At 42.2% G+C, this 17,045-nt stretch overlaps 1 protein-coding gene across 1 annotated transcript in view; it reads right to left on the reverse strand.

Moving 5' to 3' along the window:
- The window catches only part of ZC3H3 (zinc finger CCCH-type containing 3), a 524,599-nt gene that overhangs the window by 89,142 nt on the left and 418,412 nt on the right, over window positions 1-17,045 (reverse strand). Inside the window, 3 exon segments of the mRNA XM_020995271.2 lie at window positions 8,524-8,593; window positions 10,504-10,662; window positions 10,761-10,848. Of these exon segments, the coding sequence (XP_020850930.1) occupies window positions 8,524-8,593; window positions 10,504-10,662; window positions 10,761-10,848 (317 nt within the window).

Here is a 17,045-nt window from a genome sequence, read left to right on the forward strand (position 1 = left end):
CCTCATCCTTCTCAACTTCTCTAAGTCTTTGACACTGCTAATCACCCTCTTTTCCTTAAGACTCTCTTTTCTATAGGTTTGCAGGTTCTCTCTCCTGGTTCTCCTACTTAACAGACTGCTCCTTCTCAGGCTTCTCTGCTGCATTGTTATTCAGATTATAACCTCTAACCGCAGGTGTCCCACAGTGTTCTTTCCTGTTATCTTTTCTTCTTCCTCTATACAACTTCACTTGGTGATCTCATCAGCTCCCATGGATTTAATTACTATCTCTGTGCAGATGATTCTCAAATCTACTTCTCCTGCCCCAAACTCTCTGCTGACTTCCAATTTTGCATCTCCAACTGCTTTTCAGATATCTTAAAATGGATATTCAATAAACATCTTAAACTCCACATGTCCAAAACCAAACTCATTATCTTTCCCCTTAAACCCTCTCCCTAACCTCCCTATTACTGTAGAGGGCAACACCATTCTCTCAGTCACACAGGCTTATAATCTGATTCCTCAGGACCATGATGCCAAGGCTTGTTGATTTCATCTTTACAGCATCTCTCAAACACACACCCTTCTCTCTTCTAACACTCCTATTACACAGGCATAGGCCCTCATCATCTGATATCCAGTCTACTGCAATAGCCTACTGGTGGGTCTGCCTGCCTTAAGTCTCTCCCCACTCCAATCCATCCTCCATTTGGCCAAGTCTAATCATGTTGCACCTCTTTCTCACTCAATAAACTCTAGTGGCTCCCTATTATCTCTAGGATCAAATCAAAGACCTTCATAACCTAGCCCCCTCCTACTTTTCCAGTCGTCTTATATCTTATTCACCCCCATGTACTCTTCAATTCAGTAACACTGGCCTCCTTGCTGCTCCATGAACAAGGCACTCCATCTCTTGGCTCTGGGCATTTTCTTTGGCTGCCCCCCCATGTCTGGGATGATCTCCCTGCTCATCTCTGCCTACTGCCTTCCTTCAAGTCTCAACTAAAATCCTATCTTCTACAAGATGGCTTTCCAGGCTTTTAATTCTAATGCCTTGCTCCTGTTAATTCTTTCCTATTTATCCTGTGTGTATAACTTATTTGTACAGATTTGTTTGCTTGTGTCTGCTTGTTGTCATTAGATTGTCAGATCTTTGAGGGCAGGAACCAACTTTTGCCTCTTTTTGTATCCCCAGGGCTTAGCATGGCATAAAGTAGGTGCTTAACAAAAGTTTACTGGCTGACTGATGTAAAGTGAAGAAGCAAAGCCAAGAAAACAATATAAATAATGACTACATTAATGAAAATGAGAACTACAAAAGAAAAAATGAATGTTGTGAAATACAAAGGAAAATGATGAACTCTGAGAAGAGATATGAGAATAAATCCTCCCTGTGTTTTCTCATCACACTCTTTTGCAGAGGTGGGGGTTCTAACAAATGAAATAATATTTGTTAGGCACTTAGCACAGTCTCTGACACATAGTAGATGCTACATAAAAACTTATTCCCTTTTCTGCTTTTAACATTGCATGTATTTGTACTTTTTTGATGTACTGACTGGTTTTACTGATTTTTTTCCCTCTTCTTTTTTCCTCTAAAAAATACTTTTTTTTGGTTACATTGGGTGATTCTTTTGGGGAGGGGATGCAGGGGAAAATGTAGGTGATATAAAAACAATTGTTCTCAATAGGAATTTTTTTTTCAAAAGAGTGGTATATTGTTAGAATCGGAAGGGTCCTTCGAAGTCATCTAGTCTAATTCAAGAGGTAGCATGACACAGTGTAGTCAGCTGAACTTAGAGGGAACTTTCATTCTAGGCAATAATAATAATGGCTGATGTTTATATCATACATATTGTTATCCTCTGCCTTCCTCAGACCATATTTGGAATATTGTGTTCAGTTCTGGGTATCACATTGTAATCTGTCAACAAGCATTTGTTAAGTACTCATTATGTGCCAGGCACTAAGTTAAGCACAGGGATATTAAAAAAAAGGCAAAAAGATGGTTCCTGCCTTCAAGGAGCTCATAGTCTGGGGGTGGGGGGCTGGTACGGATACCACATGCAAATAACTATGTACGTACAGGATGGACACAGTATAAATGGGAGGTAATTTCAGAGTGAGGAGGACACTAGCAGTGCAGGGACTAGGAAAAGCCTCTTGCAGAAAGTGGAATCTGAGCTAAGTTTTTGAGGAAGCCAGGAGGTAGTGGTGAGCAGGGAGAGCATTTTAGGCATGGGGGAACAGCGAATGCAAAGGCAAAGAGTGGGGAGATAGAGTGACATGTATGAAGAATAACAAGTAGGCCAGTGTATACATAGAAGGGAGTAAAGTGTAAGAAAATGGGAAAGGTAAAAAGGGGCCAGGTTTATAGAGGGCTTTAAAAGCCAAATTAGAGGATTTTAGGTTTGATTCTGGAGGTAACAGGAAGCCACTGGAGTTTACTGAGTAAACTGACAGGGTGATGTGGTTAGACCTACACTTTAGGAAGATAACTCTGACAGGCAAGTGGAGGGTGAACTGGAATGAAAAAAGACTTGAGGCAGGGAGACCAAGCAGAAGGCTATTGCAATGGTCCAATAGTCAGCAGGCAATAAGTGAAGGGTGGCTGCTGTTTGAGTAGAGAGAAGAGGATTTATTATGAAGGTAGGAAAAATATACACTGGAGGGTATCCAAAGTAGGCTAGTCAAGACAGTGACAGAACTGCAGATTAAGCCATATTAAGGATCATTTGATGAACTCAGAGAAATATATTTGGTCTAGAGATAAGGAGATTTAAGGGGAACAGGAGCAGCAGCATTTATATTGTGCTTTACAAATACGATGCCATTTAATCCTCACAACAACCCTGGGAGAAAGGTGGCATTATTCCTATTTTATAGATGAGGAAACTGAGGCATACAAGGATTAAGCGATTTGCCCAGGCAGGATTTGAGCTCAGAACTTCCTGACTCCAGACCCAGCTCTCTATCCAATACCAAACAGCCACCACTAACCACTTTTTACTTGAATAAGTATTTTTTTTAACATATCACATGATAGCTATCTTCAAGTTTCTAAAGGACTATTATGTTTAAGAGGGATTAGATTTATTCTTCTTGGCCTCAAAGGACCAGTGGGTGAAAGTTGCATAAATGCAGATTTAAGCTTGATATAACAAAAAACTTCTTGAAAATTAGAGCTGTCTCAAAGGTGGAATGGGCTGACTTTGGAGGCAGTAATCTCTCCCTCATTACAGTTATTCAAGCTGAGGCTGAATTATGACTTATGAGGCCTGTTATAGGGCAGCTTCTTGCTTAGAATGGACCTTTTTAGCTCTAAAAGTCTATGATTCGATTCACATTCTACTTCTCCTTAACCACCAGGAATAAAACGGATAACTTTCAGGCAAATTGAACAGGGGGCCATGTTTGAGTGAGGTAAAGAAAACAAGACCAGGAAACCCTTTAGTTTGTCCCGGCCAAACTAAGCTGTGGCTGGATATTAGTTATACCAGAATAGTCTTCTGTCACTCTTCCTTCTGCTTCCACCTCCAATACAATGAGCTGTCAGGGTCTATCAATTTCCCCTGCTGCAAAACTTCTTGCATCTAATCCCTCCACTACACTCACACTGCAGTTATCCTGAGTCAGGCCCTCATCACCTCTTAACTTAACTTAATGCAGTGATCTCTGAAGTGGTTTCCTGGGCACACTTTACCTTCTTCCTGATCCAACCCTCACACAGCTGCCAAGATCACCTTTTTTAATTTCAGAGCTCTGATGCTGTCACTCCCCTGTTCAAAAATTATTTATGGCTCCCCATAATATATAAGGTAAGAAGCAGTTCTTTAGCCTGGTAATTCAGGCCCACTTTAAGCTGGCTCTACCCTACCTCTTCATCTTTATTTTACTCTTTATCTCCACTAGATGTTCTTTGTTCCAGATAAACTGGAGTACAAGCCACTCCCCAAATCCATCCTGCCCTCTCCAGCTTCTATGCATCTGTGTGTGTGCCATCCCTTATGCCTGTAACTTACTCTGCACTCATCTATTTCTATTGAAATCATCCTTTTCCTTCAAGATCTCACCCCCTTGGCCAAAAAAAAAAAAATCCCTCCTCCCTCAAATTTTCTTAGGACTGGAGCTCTTCTTTGCTCCATCAAACTTCAATCTCGTATTATAGTTCACATTTCAATTTGTGCACATATTGTATTCTTCTATTAGAATGAAGGCAAATTACAGTCCTTTTTATTTAAAAAACAAAAACAAAAACTCCCCATTGCCAAACAAAAGCTTATTATACACATATATGCGAACTCCTTCAAAGTTAATTTGATTAACATTTTCCACTGTATTCAACATCGTGGTGACTGCTATGTATTGTCCTCTAGGTCATTTTCCCTTCTTTTCCAGGAGTTCAGCATCTGGCTCATTATCTTCCTCCTTGCCTATATACTGAAGGACTTCAATATCCATACTGACCTTCTCTCAAACTCCTCAACCTTCTAATTCCTCAATCTCTTTAACTATCATGATCTAATTGTCCACTCTAACTCAGCCACCCATAAGGAATAGTTACACTATGGATCTCACCATTACCTATATCGGTTCCAATTCCTTAATCAAAAAAATCTTATATTCTTCTATCTGACCATAAATTCCTTTCATCTCATCTCTCACTATTTTGTATCACCCCTCCTAAATTCATTCTTTTCCCTCAGTGCTTTTTCAGGCCTTTCTGTTCCTACTCCGTTTTTTACCGTTCCCAATTTCAACTCGAGAATTAGCCAATTAAACTCCACAGTGTCATCAACTCTTGAAATCTTTGCCCCGCTGTCCTGTCACCTCTCATTCCTTGCCAAAACCTCGATTACTCCCTTCATATGCCTCTTCTCCTCCTATTCACATGTTGCTGAACAGAGCTAGAGGAAGTCTACTATTGTTGACAGTACTATAAATCCCTGCTATCCAGCTTCAACTGAGCCCTCAGTACAAGACAATCTTTATTCCTAATTTATTCCCTCTCTCTCATTCCCCACAGAAACTATTACAAACTCTCTCTTTACTTCTCAAGCTCCCCACACCTTCTCCCGTGCCCCCTCCTTTTCTCTATCAGCCAAGGACCTCAACTTTGAAAAAACTGAAGTAATTTTCTCCCCCTTTTCCCTTTCTCTTCATCTCAAAACCCATGGACATCACTCCCTACTCTCTCCTCCATTTCCACAGTTTCTGAGGAGGTAGCCCTTCATATCAATCCCTTTACATGTGTTCTTCATCTATTCTCTCCCAACTAGAGAGGGGCAAAGTGTAGGGAAGGGATATCCTGTCCTCTTGACCTCATGCTTGAGATACTGCCTAGCTGCAGAACCTGAGAAGACACTGAGTCTGACTCAGTGAAGAAAAAAGGCACCCCTCACCCTGGAGGCAACAGAGTGTACTGGAGAGAACGAGACCTGGAGTCAGAAAACTTGAGCTTGAGAAAACCTGGATCCTACACTTACTAGCAATGTCTTGAACAAACCATCAAATGTCTGAACCTATTTCCTCAAACGTAAAATGGGAATAATAATATTGACTATGCATTTCTCACAGGGCTACTGTGAGGAAAATGTTTTGTAAATAAGAAAGTGTTAACTATTAATATTATTATGCAGGCCAGGGCTCTGGTATCAGTCCTTATCCTCTGCACAAGGTTTCTCTTTATTCTAAGAGCATTCCCTTAAGGATTCAGTTTGAGGTGCATGGCAGAATCTCTCTGTTTTGGATACCCTGATGGGCCCAATTTGGTCAAGCCATGCATTTAGCTCCCAAGCAGAAGATACTGGTGGTGGCTTGGATTATCTCTAAATCCCTTATGGTGAGGATGAAAGGGATGAAAAGGCTGAAGCAAAGACTTACTACAGGTGAGCTGGATGCCTATGCCGCTTTGATTCCTGGGACTGGGTCCAAGGCTGGCAGGGTATACCTTAGAGTTGGCTTCGGGAAATGAGGGGAGCAGAGAAAAATAGTTATCTCAGTGCTTACTGAGGGGAATGGACAAGGAGGGAAGGAAATGTGACTGATGCAGATCTTTCTTGGTGATAATCTATAGCAAGATCCTCCCAAACCCCAGTTTCTAATGTGTTGATGAGCTGCTCTGGCTCCCAGCAAGGCAGGCATCAGCCAGGCAGTTGGAATGCAGTGGTGATCTGTTGGTGCTACTCATCAAACAGAGACAGGGTAAAGTGTGAGGGAGACAGGATAGAAAAGTCTAACTTATAAGGCCTAACCTCTATTCTTGGTCTTCCCTTCCTGCTGCAAGCCACAAGGAGCAGGGGGTGGGGGGTGGGGGGAGAATAAGGGATGAATGGGAAAGGTGGCCCTTGCAGTATAAGAAGGTTGTGGGTGAGGATTACTGCTTGCTCTCTTGCTCTGACTTCCTGGGGAAAGTCTCATTCCCTCATCTCCATGCCTCTCTTCTTCCATATTTCTCTCCTTCTCTCCTAACTCACTGTTGTGAGTCTTAGTGGTCCTGGTGAAAGTTGTAGAATCAAGGACTTAAAGGTACCTAAGAGATCATATAGTCCAATACTCTGACTTTATAAATGAGGAAAGTGAGGCTGAGAGAAAGAAAGAGACTTGACCAAAGTTACACAAGTAATAAGTAGAAAAGCTGGGATTACAACTCCAAGCCTTTTAATGATAGATTCAATGTTCATCCCACTACCCGTGGAGAAAAATGTACATCAGATCTCTATAGTGAGAATAAGTCTGTTGCCCTGACATAAATGACTCCATTTTGTTTTAAGCTTACATTTTATGACAGAGTACTGTTTTGCAAGTTATTTTTATGCAACAGGACAGGATTTGAGTGGTTTAGTTTGGCAACGATCTGTGTGTTACCCAAATTGGTAAACAATTACTAATGACAAGTGTCATCCAAATTTGGTAAATAATCACTAATGCTGAACATGTCCCCTACATCTAGTAAACAACTGTTAATGACATGTACCCGCTAAGCTGATGCATACCTTCAAACGCTTGCTAATGTCATTAACTTTGACTGATAATTTCCTTTCATCATAAGCTTAGGGAATCAATCACCAAACAGAACTTGTATAACACCAGTCTTTAGCCTGGAGACCCCCAGTCTTCTGCCTGACCTTGGGTCCAAAAATAAAGCTGGCTCCTGATGTATCTGAACTTGGGACTAAAGCATCCCTGTTTTAGCCTGAGGGCCATGCTTATTGATTGAAAGAGACTTGTGGAACTGCCATGTAACCATCCTGAAGGAATACACAGGGCCTCCAGATGGGCAGGGCTGGAATCTTGTCACTGAGTACCAGTGCAAGACATACTTACTGGGAAGCCCTAGAAAATCGAGTTGGTAGTTTGTTCTTAGTAGAGTTAATGTCTGTATTGTCTAACAGATTATACATAGTGATGTTCTGCGTGCCTTTGATGAATAAAGTTTGATTGCTAGCGCTGAGAAGTACAAGTCTGATGTTTCTGTTGCATTACTTAGCGTAACAGTAACTCATACTTGTGCATGCACTGTATGGTGCAAAGGTCAAAATGTGACTAGGCTAACCCCCAGAGGATTACAAAATTCCTCTAATTAGGCACTTTAAAGTCTTGCCAGGGACTGATAGGTACTTCCTGAACAGTCAAGTCAGATTCAAGGAATATCGAATATGAATGGTCTCTACAACACGCTGGGGTGGGATTGGAGGCGATGAAGATTTCCCAAGGAACACAATCCTAGTCTGGAACAACTCTGATTCTTAGTAAGCTTTTTCATACAGTTAAGTTCAAATCTGCCTTTCAGAAAATTGTGTCCACTGCTCCTAGTTTTGCCCTTTGGAGCCAATCAGAGTGAGTCTCATTTCTCTTCCATACGAATACTCTTCAAATACCCGAAGACACTTATTTTGTGCCCTCTGGACCCCTAAGTCATTTCCAGGCTTAACATTATCAGCTTTTTCAAATAATCTTCCTAAGATCTGATCTCTAGTCTTTTCATCATTCAGGTGGTCACTCTCCTATGAGCTTTCTCAATATTGTCGATATCTTCCCCAAAATGTGACACCTCAAACAGAACACATTATTTCAGATGTTATTTGACTAGAGCAAAGGATAGGAAGAATATTATCTCCCTTGATCTGGACATTATGCTTCTATTCACAAACCCCAAGATCCCACTAGCTTTTTAGATACATTTCTGTTTTTCGGGTGAGTCTTCCAGCCTTTTATTTTAGTATGGGTGAGCATGCCAACCAGAAAGTCTGTTCCTGGAAGTTTATTCTCATTCCCAAGTACGAGCATCCCTTTAATTGATGCAAGCTCTCCTCCTGAATACAGCAGAAGGTAGCTCAGACTCACTGTGCTGTGATGTGCACTCACAGCAGTGCCCCCCTCACTAGGTGTGATACACTCAGAAGCCCGCCTCAAAATACCGAGTAATTCTAAGTAATTCTGAATGTCTACAGATGACCTGCATCTAAAATACCTAATTCCAGTGCATGTGAATGCCAGCCCTTGAGTAAAGCCCCGGTATGTTAATTAAGCCATACAGACCTTCTCTTTGGAAACATGGTGAGAAAATGGGCAGGTCCCATCTGTCTTCTTACAAGTGCCCCGTAAAAACCTGTTGGAAATGGAGGGAGAGACAGGGATCCTTTAGAAAAGATTCAAAAGTGCTATCTTTTGAGAATACTCCTCCCAGCTGCCACACCCTACTTCCCCCCCACCAAGGTAGTGGTGGTAGGGAGTCTTAGGTTATCAAATCCACAATGGGGCTAACTTTGCAAGCTGAATGGGGTGGATTAGCATAGAGATCAAAAAATACAGAATCCCTGTCATCATCCTATGGTCCCCTTAACAGGTCATTGCTCATTCTAGCCCTGATTCCTCTTCTTGGAGCCCAAGAAGAGTCAACACTTTCAGAAAAGTGTTCAGGAGTAGTGGTGGCATTTAGATACGTACATGGAATGTTACTGGTTAAGCATCATACAGTAAGGGTGAGTGTTCTGTGCCTTCAAACCAGTTCCTACCTATTTTCCTCACAGCTGCAGAGACCACCCTGTTTTCTCATCTTGGAATGCCTTCTCTGGCTTTTCCTGGCCTAGATGCATGCTATCCCCATTTTTCATGTGCAGTTCAGCCACACCAACACCTATGACTTCTACAGACTATAGTGACCTCTCACTCTTCTAACCTCTTACAGACCTGATTATATAAATCTTACAATATGAGAACTGATTATATTCAGTTGTGTATTTTAATTATTTTATGTGTAATTATTTTATGTGTGTGGGCCTCATTTCTCCAGTCTTCTTTAGCAGGATCTGGATCACCACTTCCTCCTCTTGTTTCCACTATAGGGCAGCCAAATACAGAGATGGACTCACAGTCAGCACTCCATTACGATATGGTGAATTGAACTGAGGAGCTGAAGCTTGTACATCATGAGCCAAGGTTCATTTAGGGTTAGCTGGCTATAGTGTGGGAGGCAAACTGAAACCATTATTATAGCCTCCTGGCATCTGTGAGAACCAAGAGATATTTTTTACAAAGCAAATATGCTCAGAGTTAGAAGCTTTTTCTAAGGGGAAAAGAAAATCTCCTTCGGAGTCCATTTTGTCTTGAGAAGATAAGGATTGAGATGACATTCTGCAGCCCAGTTAACGGGCCAGGAGATAGAAGTTCTAGCAGATCTTGTTCCCAGAGGCTACTGATGTTCATATATATATTGTGGGAAGTGCCCTGGACTGGGAGTCAGGAGACCTGGGTTCTAACACTAGCTCTGTCACTAACTTGCTGTGTGACTTTAGGGCAGGTCCTTTCTCTAATGACTTCAATTTTTCTACCTATAAAACAAAGGGGTTGGATTAGATTATTAAAGTTGCTTCCAGATGTAAACCCTATGATCCTATAACTACAGAAGGCTTGGAACAAGTTAGGGATCCCTGGTTTGGTGGTGGGTAGAGGATGTACTAGGTGTGAGACATCTGGGATAAAGCAGGCCGTGCCAGTCCCAGTTGACTGAAGCAGTAGTGGGAATCAAAGGATCACAGAATTTAGATCTAGAAGGGATCTATGAAACCATGAACCTGTCAATTTTATAGATGAGGAAACCAAAGGAAATTGCCCATGGCCAGACAGAGAACAAGAAATGGACCTGATCTGAACCTAGGTCCACTGTCTCTGAATCCAGTGCTTCCTGTACTACCCCACACTGTAAGAACATTCTCAGAGCCTAGAAAAGTTAGTGTGGGATGATGGACACAAGAGCACAAGACCTGGTACAGAAGACTGGAGACCAAATTTCAACTCTGATATTCACTAGGTATGTGTGACCCTGGGCAAATAATTTAAACTCATTGAGCCTCAGTTTCCTCAACTGCAAAAATGGGGCCAACAATGTTACATCAGCTCTCTGGGTCAGGGAACAAAAAGTCACTAGGATCTCTGGGTCAGCAGATCTACCAGAGAAGATTTGAACCAGCCCAAATGCTGATCATATGATTCCCGGCCCTTAGAGTCTCTGAGAAGTACCTGGTACACACAGCCACCTTCTCAGGGTCATGAATGTAAGGGCAATGCTGGCCCCGGTTGCACTTTCCAAACCGATTGTAGTACATGCAGTAATCCCGCTTCTTTTCCTTCTTCTGCCTAGCCTGGCGGATGATGGCCAGACTACGTTGGATGGCTCGACTGTAAAAAATAAGGGGGTGGGAAAGAAACAAGAGGCAGTGAGCTGTGAAAGACCCTTCCCTAGGCCTCTCTCTCCTCCTCCCAGCCCCTACACATACCTGGCAATTGAGCGACTTGTACTTCCTCGGCCCACGCTAGCACTGCCAGGGGAGTAGCAGGTGCTACTGATGGCTCCATCTGACCTTCCTGTGTGAAGACAATGAATGGAATTTCCTCATGTCAAGTCCTATATACATGGCTACTGCCCATAGTCCAGGGCAGGTCCATCCTGATTACCAGACTGAGAGAGAAACAGGGTATTAGAGACTACTCATATCAGAGATGAGAAAACTGAATCCCAGGAAGAGGGAGTGGTCACCAAGCAAGTGCTTGTGAAGAGTCAAATAAGAACTATGGTCCTCTGGTCCCAAAGCCAGTGTTTTTCCCGCTCCACAATGGCTTTCTTTACCATGTGACTTGGGAGACCCAAGGATTTCATGGTCTTCCTGTGTCTGTATTTGTTTGATTCAATAGCCAGGGAAGGTGGTGTGTACCATGGAAAGAAGGCTGGGTGGTGGAGGAAGTCTGTATCTCCCGGCTCCAGGTGGTATAAGCATGGCATAGTCACTCACCTGCCAGCCCAACTGTGTTACCAAGTGAGTGAGTGGAATTTGATAGCATGTCAATGAGCTCTCCCTTCTCTGGAGCTGTCACTCGGGCCGCTGCAGACGCCAGGACTCCATCTGTTTCAGGGGCTGAGAACAGCACTAGTGTGGCTCGAAGCACATGGCTGCCTACTGGAACCCCTCCAAAGCCTGACCACAGGGTTGAGGTGGACACTAAACAGGCTGGGAAGCTCCCATCCTAGAACTTGTGCCAATGTCACTGGCTGAAATGGGGTCTCACCTAGTCTTCACATAATGGAAGATAAGTTGTTCATTTAACTCAGTCATCTTGAGTAGGTTACATTCCTTAAACTGTCTGTATAGGGAAGAGGAGGGAGGTTCAGGTTTGGTGGTTGGGGGCTTATTTCCTTCTTAAAAAATTCTCTTCTGGTCTCACTGTGGGAGTTTTGACAAGAACAGTGAGGCACCTTTTCAAATGCTTTTCAGTGTTAAAAAATGCACATAAACTAACTGGCTTAAAAAGAGGTAATAAAACCCAAGCACTGAGAGGTGCTAAGAAGTTAAACTGATTCAATAGTGAACCTAGAGAGCAGAAGGTGGTTAGCATTTTCTAGAACTTTCATTTCCTGGGGAACTTACCAAAAAAAACCCCCATCCATCCTCACTTTACAACACAAACGTTCCCTGTGTCACCAAATGAATAAATCAACTGAAAGTTCAACATGTTCAGTGAGACAGGGTTGGGGGTGGCAAGCTGTGAAAGGGGCTCACTTTATGCTGACTCTCAGACAGGGTGGAGTACAACTCTGTCTTGGACTTGACTTTAGGCACATGGGAAATGTCAGCACCCAAAACCCTCATCCCAGAGGGCATAGCAGGAAGAGGACTACACTTGGAGCCAGGAGACACATTTGAATTGCACAATTACTCTGGGTAATCTGCTACGTGAGCCTCAGTTTCCTCAGCTGTCAAGTAGGCATAATAGCCATACTTGTACTACAACTCTGACAGGAATGTTGTGAAGAGATGCACTGTAAACCTTAAAGTACTTCAGAAAAGTGTACTATAATAATAATTATCATCATTCCGGGGTGGGGGGGGAAAGGATTTTGACCCATTTCTTCTTCTCTGAAGCTTTCTCTTAAGGAAATCAGGAGGCAAGGATCTATGTGGGGTTGACTCACAATCCTGAGTTCAGAAAAGAATGAGACTTCCTTCCCTTCACATAATCTTAATTTTTCAACCCCAGTCTATGCTTTCTAGACCTTTCCAGTTTCCATGTAAAGCCCTCCAGTAACAGGAAACCCACTCACTCTTGAGGTAGGCCCCTACACTTCTGGACAGCTCTTTAAGGAAGTTTTTATTTCCATTAAGCTAAAAGGGTACTTTCTTCAACTTCTATTGACAGCTCCTAGTTAAAGTACAGGCAATCTTAGGCTGTCTTGAAAGAGTACACGGCATCCAGAACCCGAGAGGTGACAGGCAGTTTTGCACTCTCCCCTAGCCAGACCTTATGTGGTATATTGTACTTGGTCCTGGGTGCCACATTCTGGGAAGGATATTGATAAAGTGGAGTATGCTGAGGGGTACTCAGAATAACGAAGAGCCTTGAGAGCATGAACAGGGGCAGCTAGGTGGTGCAGTGGATAGAGCACTGGCCCTGAAGTCAGGAGGACCTGAGTTCAAATCTGGCCTCAGACCAAATACTTGACACTTACTAGCTGTGTGACACCCTGGGCAAGTCACTTAACCCCAACTGCCTAAAAAAAAAGCAAAAAAAAAAAAGAGAGAGAGAGCATGAACAGAAGGATCAGCTGAAGATAAGGGGCTGTTAAGCCTTGAGAGAAGAATGGGGGAGGGGGTGAGGTGATGGAAGATCAATCAACCAATGAGAAATCAACATAATAACTGTCTTTTAAGTATTTGGCTTAATTAGGAATCATGGAAATGATACAGAATGAGAGACTAAAGGAAAAAAACATCCTGACAATCAGAACTGTCCCAAAGTAGAATGGGCTATATCAGGAAGTAGCAGATCCCCCCTGACTTGACAATGTCAGAGACTGAAAGACCACTCGTTGGAGAAGTTATGCAGTTATCCCTTCCATGTTGCAACTTTCCCCATCGTGGTTTTGATATATCGTGGGTTGGCATAAAAAATTAAACGGGATTTTCTTGGGGAGTTTTGTGGAAGCTGCAGACAACACAAAGAAAAAGTTTAGAAACTCAGAAATGCATAAAATATATGTATAGTGGTGTATACTACCAACCCAAAATTTTACAATAAGGTATTGTAAATACCCTATAAAAGAAAAAGAAAACATCAGACTTCTCTGGCATGAAGAGAGAGTCAAAAAATTTTATGCAAGTTTTCCAGATCTCGGGAGCACCACACCCCTAACTCTCTTGATGTGGAAGGGATAATTGTATAAATAATTCCTATTTAAGTATGTATTGGACTAACCTAGCCAGATTCTGAGGTTTCACTCCACCTCTCCTTGCTTTCAGATTATTTTTTAAGAGGCTATAAAATGAACTGGTATAACACATAACACTTATATCGTCTCTCTTTCTAGAAAGTCATTCCATGACTAAGATCTGTTCCATACTTTTCATTTTCAAAGCCAACATAGTTCAGACCCTTATTACTTCTGGTTTGAACCTTCAATAGTTACTAATTAATTTCTCTGCTTTTAGTTCATCTTCTCTTCTGAGATCTTTCCTAACTCTAAGATTTTATAATTCTAGGTACAGGATCACAGACTAAGAGCTAGAAAAGACTTTTTATATGACCTAAACCAAGTTACATAAATTTTACAAATGAGAAAACTAAAGTCTAGAGAGGTCCCATGGTTATACAGGCAATAAATGGCAGAGCAGAGATCTAACCCCATTATCTTTCACTCCAAAGCCACTATTCCTTTTACTATACCATGCTGAATCTCCTTTAAGTCTCTCTTTTACAGACTAAATATCCTAATTTCCTTCAATCAACCTTCATGACATGGTCTTCAGTTTTCCCACCATCCAAATCACCAAAAAAGATAACAGTAAGTTCAGCTGTTTGTGAGGGTAGAGTCAAGATGGTAGAGGAGCAAGAAGTACAACCTAGCTCTCCTACTACATTTCTTGCACAATGATCTAGAATACAAACCAGACTGAATTCTGATAGAGAAATTCAAGAAAAAAAAATCATAGTGAGTAATTTCTCAGTCCTGGTTGCCTGTCTGTGGACACTGGGGCCAGGGTCTGACCAGGAGACCATGATAGTCTTGAAGCATTCCATTTTCAAAGCCATGAAAGAGGGCAGAGATGGAGCAAAAGGGCAGGACGCACCAGAGTAGGAAGAGATTCTTGAACTAGAACATGGTACAAAAATGGATGCCATCTGGTAGCCATACTGACCACTACCCAGTTTGAGATCACATAATCCATGGTGGACAAATGAGGGGACCTGCACCTAGAAGTGTCGGAGAGAAGAGGTTTCAGGTCTTAGCTATGTAATGAATAAGGAATAAGTTCAGAAGCAAATAATAGGCTGGGTAATAAACAAGATGGACAACTAGACATTTTTTCTATTCCTTGACTTCTCGAGCCCCTCCAAAATAGAAATTATGTGTCAGAGATAAAGAAACATCAGCTATCTCCATGATTTAGGACACCTAGAATCCAAAAAATGGTTTAAAAGCCCCCCAATAAGCTCATGAAGTGATTTCTACGACCTTACTCAACCCCCTTCCCCCAAAGCAATGAGGCTCCACTACCCAACCTACATAGGTTCACAACAAAACCCAATCCCATACCCCAGTTTCTACTCTCCCTCTCCAGAGCTATGAAGATCATGGCTCCAGGCTGCACAAGTCTGCCCAGGCCAGTACAGACAGCCATTATGTCTCTAACGTTCTTCAGACTACAGAAGCCCCTTGAGACCACACAGCTAGTGTAAAGGTGAGCAATGTTCTGTGCTGCAAAATATCTCTGCAGAAGAACCAGAACAGTGTGAAAGGGGCAGGACATGCGTATCAGTTGAAATAGAACTCCACACCACATCCAATCCCCACCTCCTCCCATAGCCTCTCAGAAATCCAAACTAGAAAAAAAATCAAACCCCTAGCACCAGCATGACAGCTTTCTGAACTGCCAAGACTGGGCCAGAGAAATGATGAACAGAGGGGTGGGACAGGACACTGTGTATAGTGGGGCTGTCCAGTACTCCACTAAGTCTGAAGGAAAGTACTCAATATCCAGGGAGGAGCCAGTCTGGCCAACCAAAAATCATCTGAGGTAGACATAGGTTGTTATACTGTGAACTGCCCAATGTGGGATGAGGCTGGGATGCTTTGAGATCCAGTCCCTAAGTCCACCATCAGAGAAAAAGGAGTCAGAGAGTTAGAAAAAGAATGAAATCACCAAAGATCTCAGTAAGAAGAAAATTCAAAAACTTTCAACATAAGCAGATAAATCAACAAGGAGTACATTAACAGCAGACAGAAATGTGGCCTCTAGATCTAGCAGGCATCTCTGAATTAATACCACAAAACAAAGGAAAATAATCCAATACTTAATGAGACTTGATGAGACCCTGTGTAATTTGAGGAGAACACAGGACCACAACAAGCTGTTCCTGACTGATTTAAAAGAGAAATGAGAATCGTGACAGCAGGAGATATGGCCTAGACAGCAAAAAATAATGGGGCAGAATAGAAAAATCAGAATCTACAATGGTAAGTCTCCCTAAAGAAACAAAGGAGAGAACAATAGATTGAGAATGCAAACACACGGAAGTGAAGGACAATTTAGAAGAAAAGAGGCAAAAAACAACACTAAAAAAATAGGCTGGGCAACAGAGTAAAAAGTCAGCATTTTCCCCAGCTCTCCCAACACATGTCTTCAACAACAACTCAGAAAATACACTAGAATGAATTATGATTGGGAAAAGAAAGAAGAAAGGGAGTGGGGCAGGGAGAGATCTGCAGACACTGGGGTAAGTAATACCAGGAACACAGCCAAGTAAGTGGTAGTGACAGCAGCTGCAGGACTGTAAGCATTCGAGCATCTAGAGACAGAAAAAAAATTATCCCAGGGGACCTCTGAACTAGTGTTAGGAGAAGAATGGGTGCTATCTGGCAGCTCAGTCACTCTTTACTCAGTTCTGGATCACAGATCAGGGTGAAGAGGAGTGTCTGGGACAGAGCATGGAGGCCTAACTGAATACTGAGCACAAAACAAATTCTAGAAACCTAGCTGTTTAGCTCTGAGCCCAGGAGCAGAGCAGTGACTCAGTTCTCACCTTTAGCCAAGTACATAAACCTGCAATGGAAAAATCAGGAGAAGACCAAGACTAAATGGGAGTTAGTAGTTCAGTTGATCAGCATTGCAGAAATTCACATCAATAGTCTAATGAAACTTAACTACATGCAAGCTAACAGACCTGAATATGGATCAGAAATTTGCAGAGTTCAGACCAAGCGGGCTATAAACAGACCTCTTCCCGGATCATACAACTTTGGAAGCATTGAGAATGTGTAGCCTGTCAGACTGAGCTGTGAAAGCAGCAGAAGCCCAGATCAGATAGGCTCTTCCTCCTCATTCCGGCAAAATGAGCAGAGCCCAACATTAACATAAAATCCAAAGTAAAGAAATAGGCTGGAACATATATAACCTATATCAAATTGCTCACCATCTTAGGGAAGTGGGGAGGGAGAGAAAATTTGGGCAAAAATTCTTCTAAAATGAATGTTAAAAATTGTCTTTACATATAATTGGAAAAAATGAAGT

The sequence above is a fragment of the Phascolarctos cinereus genome, unplaced genomic scaffold, assembly GCF_003287225.1.
Source record: "Phascolarctos cinereus isolate Bilbo 61053 unplaced genomic scaffold, phaCin_HiC Scaffold_4;HRSCAF=312, whole genome shotgun sequence".
Taxonomy (NCBI): domain Eukaryota; kingdom Metazoa; phylum Chordata; class Mammalia; order Diprotodontia; family Phascolarctidae; genus Phascolarctos; species Phascolarctos cinereus.